Raw genomic sequence first — 11,061 nt, forward strand, 5'->3', positions numbered from 1 at the left:
AAGGCACACTTAGAACTGCAGTACACACCGAGGACCGCGAGTACAGTCCTCAGGCTCTGATCTGCACAAACTCTGAGTGAGTTCAGGTTCAGGCCTAGGGCAAGTTAGAAACATGTTGTAACGTCTCTCTCCCTCCAGGGCGGGTCGCATAGGGAGGACGGTGTCTCTGGACTGAGAGGGGGTCACTCAATGCCGGGCCAAGGGCCCAACCAGTCCACCACCTCTCCAGGACCTCAGCCAGCCGGGACCCCTACCGCGGTAAGACCTCCTCCTCCTCTCCTCCACCGGCTCCTCCATCCCGATTCCCACACCGGGAGCTGCCTCGCATTTTATCAAGCAGCCTTTTCACTCATTGACCTCCCCATTCCTCCGGGTTTCCAACCATCCACCCTCACACCCCAACACCTTTGAAGTTTTAATCACCGCTCTTCTCTTCTCTCCTCCCCTCCCTCCAACCTCCTCTCTGCCACCTACCTTCTCTTCCTCCTCATCTCCTCCTCCTCTGGCTCCTTCTCCTCCTCTCTTACTCTCCTCCTCTCATCCTCCTGCTCTTGCTCCTTCTCCTCCGCTCTCCTCTCCTCATCCTCCTCTCCTCCTCCTGCTCTTGCTCCTTCTCCTCCTCTCCTCTTCCTCCTCTCCTCCTTCTCTTGCTCCTTCTTCTCTCTTCCTCTCTCTTCCTCTCCTCCTACTCATCTTCTCCTCCTCCTCCTCCTCCTCTCCTCCTCCTCCTCTGGCTCCTCCTCCTCCTCTCTCTCCTGCAGCCCTGTCCGGAGGCCTTCAGGGTCAGAGCACCTCCTCTCTGAGCTCAGAGATCAAGTCTGAGGATGAAGGAGACGAGAACCTCCTGCAGGACCATAAGGACCCCAAGAAGGAGGACCTGGACATCAAGGATCTCAAATCAGTCGATAGGTGAACATCGTACACCCCCCACACAACACAGAAGCTTGTTTCAGGCAAAACCCTCAGAGTGGCTGGACAGATCCCACAAAGCTCTGCTCTAAGAGGACTTCCTTGTTCCAAACAAAGCCTTCCCGATTGGATGCCCTATCCCCCACCCCCATAAGAGGATGCTGATTCATAATCCTAGTCAGTACCTAATGGTATCTGAACCTAACCCAATCGGTGTGCGCATCCCATTTCCTGACCCTTGATGAGCAAGTGGGAAGAGAGAGCTGAAATCCTTGTGACAAAAAGATTGCTGCTCAGTCTCTCTGTCTGCTCAGAGTTCTTCTAGGTCTCTCTGTCTGCTCAGAGTTCTGCTCGGTCTCTCTGTCTGATCAGAGTTCTGCCAGGTCTCTCTGTCTGCTCAGAGTTCTTCTAGGTCTCTCTGTCTGCTCAGAGTTCCTCTAGGTCTCTTTGTCTGCTCAGAGTTCTGCCAGGTCTCTCTGTCTGCTCAGAGTTCTTCTAGGTCTCTCTGTCTGCTCAGAGTTCTTCTAGGTCTCTCTGTCTGCTCAGAGTTCCTCTAGGTCTCTCTGTCTGCTCAGAGTTCCTCTAGGTCTCTTTGTCTGCTCAGAGTTCTGCTAGGTCTCTCTGTCTGCTCAGAGTTCTTCTAGGTCTCTCTGTCTGCTCAGAGTTCCTCTAGGTCTCTCTGTCTGCTCAGAGTTCTTCTAGGTCTCTCTGTCTGCTCAGAGTTCCTCTAGGTCTCTCTGTCTGCTCAGAGTTCCTCTAGGTCTCTTTGTCTGCTCAGAGTTCTTCTAGGTCTCTCTGTCTGCTCAGAGTTCTTCTAGGTCTCTCTGTCTGCTCAGAGTTCCTCTAGGTCTCTCTGTCTGCTCAGAGTTCCTCTAGGTCTCTCTGTCTGCTCAGAGTTCTTCTAGGTCTCTCTGTCTGCTCAGAGTTCCTCTAGGTCTCTCTGTCTGCTCAGAGTTCCTCTAGGTCTCTTTGTCTGCTCAGAGTTCTGCTAGGTCTCTCTGTCTGCTCAGAGTTCTTCTAGGTCTCCTCTGTCTGCTCAGAGTTCCTCTAGGTCTCTCTGTCTGCTCAGAGTTCCTCTAGGTCTCTCTGTCTGCTCAGAGTTCCTCTAGGTCTCTCTGTCTGCTCAGAGTTCTGCTCGGTCTCTCTGTCTGATCAGAGTTCTGCCAGGTCTCTCTGTCTGCTCAGAGTTCTTCTAGGTCTCTCTGTCTGATCAGAGTTCCTCTAGGTCTCTCTGTCTGCTCAGAGTTCCTCTAGGTCTCTTTGTCTGCTCAGAGTTCTGCTAGGTCTCTCACACCGCTCCCAGACCTGTTTATTACCAACATGCTTCCATGTATTCATTGGAACCATGTTCAGAGAGATGTTTTCTTCCGGCCACGGAGGTCTAGCTCACATCTTCTCCCAGGGTCTTGAGCCTGGCTTTAGCTGTCTCACATGCGAGAGGAGAACCCCCACACCCCACCCCCACATCAAGATAGCATCGCAATACACCAAACCTTTCAGACCTGACCAGAGTGGCCCACAGGTCCAGGAGTTTATCTAGTGGGAGTGATAAGCCCTGATGTCATTTGCACCTTTATACAACAAGTAGAGAGAACTATATTGATTGTCCTGTCGAAGTAAACATTGAAAATAAACTCTGTTTTTCACTTGAAGGATGGTAACAATCAGAAACATTTGGGTCCCAACCCCAAAGATCTATACATCTCAGTGGTGTAGATAATGACGATGTTGATGATGTTGGTGATGATGTTTGTAATGATAATTATGATTATAGCGATAATTAGAATGATCATAACGATTATAAGCCAAAGTGCGATTTGCATCGTTGTGCATGAAAGTGTAGTTGATTTGGCACACAACCATCAAGTTACTCACAAGGGGCGTGCTGTAGCAGATGACAGCGGGCCATCAAGTGTGTTGAAGACATCTTTAATCACCGGCCTCGACTCTGAAGAGCTGTCTGTACATCTAGCTCGTCTACTTCTGTCTGAGAGTAATAACCTAAAACCCACAGAAAAACCAACTTGATTTTTAACCCTGTTTCCTCCTCCTCCTTCTCCTCTTCACTCCTTCACCTTCATATCCCATCTTCCGGTTCTCCTCTTCCCTCCTCTTCCTCCTCCCCTTCTCTCCTCCTTCTCATCGCTACTCCTCCTGTACTCTCTTCCATCTCCTCATCTTCCCTCCTCTTCCTCCTCCTCTTCTCTCCTCCTTCCCATCTCTCCTCCTCCTGTACTCTCTTCTATCTCCTCATCTTCCCTCCTCTTCCTCCTCCTCTTCTCTCCTCCTTCCCATCTCTCCTCCTCCTGTACTCTCTTCCATCTCCTCCTCTTCCCTCCTCTTCCTCCTCCTCTTCTCTCCTCCTTCCCATCGCTCCTCCTCCTGTACTCTCTTCCATCTCTCCTCTTCCCTCCTCTTCCTCCTCCCTTGGTTTCACCATCTCATTGGTCACCATAGCAACGCTGACGACGAGGACCTCTCCCCGGAGCAGAAGATGGAGCGGGAGAAGGAGCGGAGGATGGCCAACAACGCCCGCGAGCGTCTGCGCGTGCGGGACATCAACGAGGCCTTCAAGGAGCTGGGCCGGATGGTGCAGCTGCACCTGAAGAGCGACAAGCCCAGACCAAGCTCCTGATCCTGCACCAGGCGGTGGCCGTGATACTGAGCCTGGAGCAGCAAGTCAGAGGTGAGCGCCGCTACCTGAAGAGCTAGCTAGACTCACTGCCGGCCCCAGGCCATGATACTGAGCCTATAGCAGAGTTAGAGGTTAGCACTGCTACCTGAAGAGCTAACTAGACTTACTGCCATGCAGCAGGGCCTGATACTGAGCCTATAGCAGAGAGTTAGAGTCGAGCACCGCTACCTGAAGAGCTAACTAGACTATACTGTATATTATACTGAGCCTGCAGCAGAGTTAGAGGTAAGCCTCAGAGGTTAGAGGTTCATCAGCATGAATGACTGGTCACCATTTGTTAAATCAGTTTGGTAGCTACATGAGCCTCAATAAACCAGGCCATCACATGCCACACCCATGGCATCCAGTGGCAGTGTTTTCTCAACCTGCAGGTTGTATTACTCTTGTCCCCATACCAGTTTGCTGGTGTTTCTTTATGTTGAGCAGGTTGCAGTACTACCTGGCAAACAATAGGTAACATTGTTTTCTCTATGTGCAGCAGGTTGCAGTATCTCTTCCCCCAATAGGTGGCGGTGTTTCCTCTATGTGCGGCAGAGTTCAGTGCTCTCTGACCCCCAGACTGGAAAGGAGTTTCAATTCGCAGCAGGGTGCAGTTCTCCTTGTCCCCAGTGGGGGTCGGTGCTTCTTCTATGATTAGCAGGTTGCGTAACTTCAGCCGTCCCCTACTCTTTCAGAGCGTAACCTGAACCCCAAGGCGGCCTGCTGAAGCGGCGAGAGGAGGAGAAGGTATCCGTGCCGACGGACGGAACACCCCTGTCGCTGGCAGCCGCCCACCACGCGGCGGTTGCCATGGGCGACGGCTCCAACGCCATGGGACAAATGTAAAATTTAAAGCAATTAACTGCTCTGATTGTTCAGAAAACTTCACTTAGGCCGACAAACGAATATGCTGATGTGCAATCGGGCCAATCAGACGCTGGTCAGCCCCTGGTCACCTGGCCTCCGAATTAATCTGATTCGCTCTCATTTATTCTAATCGAATCTCATTGAATGTTAATTCATTTATTCCGATCCCAATTAATCTCATTTGATCGAATCCAATCCCGTTTAATATAATCCAATCAGTATTTACTTTGATATATTTAATCTAGATTATTGGAAATGTATTATGATTAGGTCATCTCATCTAATTCAATCAATTAGATGAGAGGTACCCTCATAATCTCATCTAGATTAATAAAGAAATATAATGGAATGGAATCCAATACATTTATACTCAATCTATTATGATTTGATTAAATGTACTCTTATACAATCAATGTCTGTTTCATTATAATTTGGTCTAAATTAATTCACAATGAGCCTACACAGATAAATAACCTACATAGATTTAAAGATTAACATTTCTTTAATATTTAGACTTCACAAAGTTAATATGATGCTTGTATGTTTGGATTAGTTTTATACTTCTAAACAAGGTTCTCTAAAGTGAGCTTTTATTCAGATTGGCAGGAGATTTTGGCAGGTGTGTGTGTGTGTGTGTGTGTGTGTGTGTGTGTGTGTGTGTGTGTGTGTGTGTGTGTGTGTGTGTGTGTGTGTGTGTGTGTGTGTGTGTGTGTGTGTGTGTGTGTGTGTGTGTGTGTGTGTATGCACTCATTGTGATTGTTCAGGAGAGTTTGACAAATGTAGACAGGAAGCATTGATAGAGCACATCTTTATCTCTCTCTCTCTCTCTCTCTCTCTCTCTCATCTCTCTCTCTCTCTCTCTCTCCTCTCTCTCTCTCTCCTCTCTCTCTCTCTCTCTCTCTCTCTCTCTCTCTCTCTCTCTCTCTCTCCAGGTCCAAGCTGCCAGAGTTCATCAAGATGATGAGTGACCATTTCCTCTGACGGCCTTCCCATGTCCTGGCACTCGATCGAAACCATTGACCAACCTTTGACTCCTCGGCCTGGCCCCACCCCCTGCTCTTTCTTCTCAAATCACGTTTCTCCTCCACCTTCTTTTGTTCTTCTCCAGACTGCGGCCGTGGTTGAACACATCTCGGGGGAACCAATCAGGAAGCTTATTACAGGAGAGGGATGAAAAAAGGAAAACTGTTACAAAATGACAGCCGGAAATTGACAGTTTGTGGGAGTTTGACATGAAAATACATAAATCCTGGTAAAGAGAACCCTACAACTCTTTTTCAGCATTCCTTCTTTTAAGGAACAGTAACCGTTCTCATCTATGTATAAAAAAAAAAAAAAGGAAAGGTGTTCATGAGTTGAGCGTGGTCTGCTGATGACAGAACAAGACATATCATGAGACAAACATACGGAGAGTCAGTCCGTCACTCCTGAAAGAGGCCAGGAGCCATCCACTCAGAGAGAGGAGGAGAGGGGAGGAGAGGAGGTGGAGTAGGGAGGAGGGAGGTGAAGGAGGGAGGATGAGGGAGGAGGAAGGAGGGGAGAAGAGAGGGGAGTAGGAGCAGCGATTTCCATCTACATTACATCTCTAAACAACCACCAAGATGCAAAACCAATCGGTGTGTGAGTCCTCTGCCCCGGCGTTGTGTTTTATGAAACACAGAGTGTACGGCAGCGAGCCAGAAGACATCCGCGACCCTGCTAGACAACTATGGTTTTGATAACGATTGCATTTCACAGGTATTGGTCGAGGAAGTCTTGATCATACATTCCCGTTTGAACGGTGCAGTTAAGGAATATATTCGATATTTCATTGTTTTCTTTTGTTTTTTGGTCTGGTCAGGGTAGACTGCTTGGAGAGACCAGAGAGACAGCCCTTTTCCCTGAGACCCTCCTCTTATAGAGGACAGGAACACTTATCAGCCAATCAACCAATCAGACAATGTAATAATCAAGGGGAGACTCTCTTAGGAACCTCTCTAAAGAGTCCATGCTGCACTGAGAAGCTCTCTTCAATGTAAACACCGGTGTGTAGCATCCTGATGAGATAAAGCAAGATGTACTTTATTAATCCAGACGGTTCCTCCATCCGTAAGGCGGTGACAAAAACACTAGGCTCCGATCTGTCCAGTCCAACGTGGCGACAGAACAGTCCTCCTATATATGGACAGGGAGCCACATGCCCCAGGAGTCTGGTTCTGGTCTGTTGAATGCCAGAGAGGGATTGGCTAGTTGATAAATGTGGGCGTTCCCCATGAAGAGGAGCGGTTGTGTTGTCCATGTGTCCGTCACCATCCTCGGGTCTCACTGTCGGTCTGGAAGAGCAACACGCTGATCACTCCCGTTCCTTCCTACATCTCCTATCTGTTCCTGATACGTCTACGTCTAAGTATCCACATCCTCTTTTTCCCTGGTTGGTTACGGTAGTTCTTAGGGTTGTCTGGCTGTCCCTGGTCTTTACCGGTCAGTACCGGTCATAAGTGATGATTAATGGTCACTAATTGATTACTGGTGACTACTGGGCCTCCCAGTGCCTCCTGGTGGTTGGGAGTAGAACAGCTGAAGAACGTGGACCACTGGTATCACATAATCCCAAGAAGACCTCATGCTCTTCCTGGGTCTGATCTGTGAGACTGTTCTTCCTCTGGCCCCGCCTCTCTCTCTCTCCTCTCTCTCTCTCTCTCTCTCTCTCTCTCTCTCTCTCTCTCTCTCTCTCTCTCTCTCTCTCTCTCTCTCTCTCTCTCTCTCTCTCTCTCTCTCTCTCTCTCTCTCTCTCTCTCTCTGTGTCTCTCTCTCTCTCTCTCTCAGTCAGCCAGTCTAATCATTGACTGACCCATTCCAGCACTACCAGCTGGCCAGGCTAGCCCTGTGAGTTACAGCCAACCCATTAGACCGAGCCTAGCCTTATGACCCTATACTTTACTAGGCGCTCCATATTTCCTTGAGAACTCATCCTAGCGTCGGCTTCCCCCTGGAGATGCAATCTGAACATTCACACTCGTACCGATGTGCCTTTCTAGAGTTCATATCATTGATACAGCAGAGAAGGACGTTTGGAGACCTGTTCTTCGTGGTTCGGTTCTATGCAGTCGGGTTTTTTACCAGACCTGGGAATTAAAAAAATTATAAAAAAAAAAAAAGTATTTTTTTGGATAAAAAAGAAGAAGAAAACAAACATAAACTGTAATTAATGTACTCTATGCTTGTATGTAATTAGACCATGTGTTCTGGCTCCCAGCCAATCGGACAGATGCTTTGGTGAAGCCCCTCCCCCGCTGTCATGCGTCCTACTTTAACGCCGATCCAACGCAACCAATCACAGCCCTTTACCCACTATCTCCTCCATATTAAGTTGCCGTTTCCATGGTGATCGAAGCGATAGTTCTTGTATTATAGCTTATCAGCTTTCTATCAATATTTGATCGGCTTGTCCGTGAGCCAATGTAGTCTTGAGTACAAAACGTGTAGTTGTTTATTGTAAAACAGACTTTTTGTCGGTTTAGCTCTTTTTTAAAGAAAAAAAAAAGTCTCTTATTGCTTTTTGTCCGTTCCGATTTCTCTGTCAGAAATAGAATTGAAAAATAAAAAAATGAAATGGATCAAAGGCTTGCTAGGTCATGCTTAAAAACCTTCTCGGTCGACAGGAAGACATGGAAACTGGAAAATAATCTATTGAAAATTGAAAATCCATCTATATAAATGTACAAAAATATATACGCTATATAAGGAGGGAGCCATTTTGTTGGTGAAGGATGTTTTCCAAGACTGAAATGGTGGCAAAGTTGGGAGAGGCCCCTCATTGGCCCCTTGCTGGTCAAACTTTCTAACAGACGTTTCCCATGACTGTGTTCCTGGATGTTGGCCCTGACAACACTTTGAGACTGGTATGGCAGCCTGCAAGGGACAAACTGGGAACAGCGCCACTCTGCTCCTATCACGGCTCAGCGTGCCACGGGACAACACGGACATTTGTAAATTGTATGCAACAAATGGCAATCTTACCATTATTTTGAAATTGTGTATGTAAAAGTTATATTTTTACATGTAGACTGTTGTTATTTTGTGTTTAGAAATATGTTGTATCAGTTTTTGTTAAAATATGAACCAGTAAATTCAGTGTGTGTATGAAAAATGTGTCACATTGAAAATGTAGTGAGGTCCAAATTCCCTGAATATTATTTTTTCTCTCAATATTATGTTCATATCTGGGTGGACATTTTTCACAGTTCCTCAGAAGCATTGGAAATCGAAATGGTATATAATATTCTGTTTATTATCCATAACCATAACATGACCATTTTAATAGTATTTTTTGTATGTAAATAGCCATAAATCACAGGTCTTTGTGTTCATTTTGGGGGGGGGGGGGGCTGATGATGTTGATGATGATGATGATGATGATGATGATGATGATGATGATGATGATGACAAAGGTGTTAAACATATTTTTTCCTCCTTTTTTTCTCATTATTTTTGTTAAGGCTTTGTCTGATAGTAATAATCGGGTGCAAATTTGGTTGAGCTCGGTAGCACAGTGTTAAGTCCCCCATGTGTAACTCTACCATTTGACTAGGCTAAACCTTCGCCTACTATCGGAGTAGGAACGCAAGATACAGCTTTGAGAATAATATGTAAATGTTTTGTAAAGATCAGTTGTAAGCATTACATAGGCCTATATAAAAGATAAATTCCTCTGCGAGCAATCTTTTTAGCTATTTCCCCCAAAAATATTGGATTATGTGCAAGGCAGATTCAGTCAATGTAGTTTTTTGTGTTCACCGTTAAAATTGAGCTTTTTAGAATTGGATTGGACCTAGGAGGGCATCAGTCACCGTCTTTATGAATTTTTCGGATGAATTTATTTTCACAAGGCTTTATTTGAAATCTTTTCTCTGTTTGATGTAATCGAGCAACAAGAGATGTTTTCCAGAGTAATACTGTTTTCTATATTATACTCCTGTTGTTTCCACTACAACACGTCCATCTGTCCTTATTTCCGTGCTGGTTGTACAAACATCCCTCTGAACTCTCTCCCGGTATAAGCGGCCTGGACAATCAGCAGCCCAACCAATCTGAAGCTTGCTAATCATAATAATAATGCTAGAAAATACATTTACCACAGCCTGTACCGCATGGTACAACTAATCATGTTATAATAATACCAGAAGATACATTTACCACATGGTATAGCCCTAAGACACACACATAGAGAGACAAACACACAGACAATCATTGGAGCCTATTCTTATTTTATTAAATCCTCCTATGCTTTGAAATAATAAAATTATTAATATTAGCCTCTACTGCCAGAACAAAAACCTGCCAATATTTTGAATATTGAATAGTTGATACATTTGAGTACATCAGTATTACATAACCCATGACATCGTTATAACCTGGAAGTTAATCCTGCCACCTAACTCCTCAACAGTTAAAACATAATAACGTTAAGGTCTTCTTTAGACATGTGCAAACAACCACCCTCATATAAATCTATTCAACCCACACTGGGGACTGAAATGAGCCAAATCAAGTCTTCTGTTAGTGGTCCTCCATAATAAACATGCCTTGATCGCCTGTCTGTTGATTATGACTAGTGGTAGACTAAGGAAAAGGTAGCTATCCTGAGGTCAAAGATCACAGAGTACATTCCACCTTTCCTCCGTGAATCCACCGTAAAGCATCCCACCTGGAGTCGGCTTAAAGCTGCTCTCTGGATACAGAATCAGATCAGAATTCAGAGTAAACGTGAGCTCATCATGGACCAAGCCAAAAGCCCTTCACCTGCAGAATACGTGAAATCAGAGGCTCATGAAACATCAGCCTGGATGAGGTCTGTATGGACGGCAAGCCCAGCCGTCACACAGAAGACCCATGTTAGGACTATTATCATTATTATCAAATATTATTTGAACCCACTTCGGGTATGTCATGGTGAGATTATATGAACGTGTTCTTTTACGTTCTTCTCCACCTCCGCCGGGTTGAGCTATGGTGAAGAGAGGTTAGGCAGGCTTGACAGAATGATTTCTGCACCAGTGCCTGGTTGAAGCTCCTATTGTCTCACGCTCTTGACTGAAGTAGAAGACATCCCCCAGAATATAATTAACAACTAAATCACCTATGACATATATTTGGCAAATATTGGGGAAACCTTTTCACAACAGGAACGCTTAAGAACGATGGACGGAACATAACGTGTAAAATACATCAGCCATTTTTGGAACCATTCAAAAATTCATGAAAGGAAAAAAACGTTTTTGGACTTAAAGTTTGTGTTACGTTGTTGTACTGCAGAGCAGGCTGAGAGGGCAGAGTGTGCAGTTGTCACCACTCCTTCATGCCCGTAGAAGAAGACTAGGTGCCTCTTTATCTCAACTCTTGTGAGCGTGACACAACTTACTTATGCTTCCTTTTTCTTAATTATGTCACTATTTTTCTTCACGCTTTGTTTCCTTTTTGTGTGGCTGTTTTTTTTCTATATAATTATAATTATTGTCATTATGGTTGTTGTTGTTGATGTTGTTCTAAAATGGAACTGTTTGGGAACAGGTTTGCTAAGGGTTAGCCCTTGATAAAATGCGATGAGTAAGCCGTCCCTAGTGTGGTAAGGG

At 45.6% G+C, this 11,061-nt stretch overlaps 1 protein-coding gene across 1 annotated transcript in view; it reads left to right on the forward strand.

Moving 5' to 3' along the window:
• Window positions 1-9,422, forward strand: part of LOC132448005 (transcription factor 4) — a 10,447-nt gene extending 1,025 nt beyond the window's left edge. The window contains 5 exon segments of the mRNA XM_060039065.1: window positions 762-909; window positions 3,367-3,527; window positions 3,530-3,595; window positions 4,279-4,425; window positions 5,383-9,422. Coding sequence (XP_059895048.1) covers window positions 762-909; window positions 3,367-3,527; window positions 3,530-3,595; window positions 4,279-4,310 — 407 coding nt within the window. The 3' untranslated portion in view covers window positions 4,311-4,425; window positions 5,383-9,422.
• Window positions 9,423-11,061: the final 1,639 nt, after the last annotated feature.

This window comes from Gadus macrocephalus, chromosome 19 (genome assembly GCF_031168955.1).
Source record: "Gadus macrocephalus chromosome 19, ASM3116895v1".
In the NCBI taxonomy this organism is placed as follows: domain Eukaryota; kingdom Metazoa; phylum Chordata; class Actinopteri; order Gadiformes; family Gadidae; genus Gadus; species Gadus macrocephalus.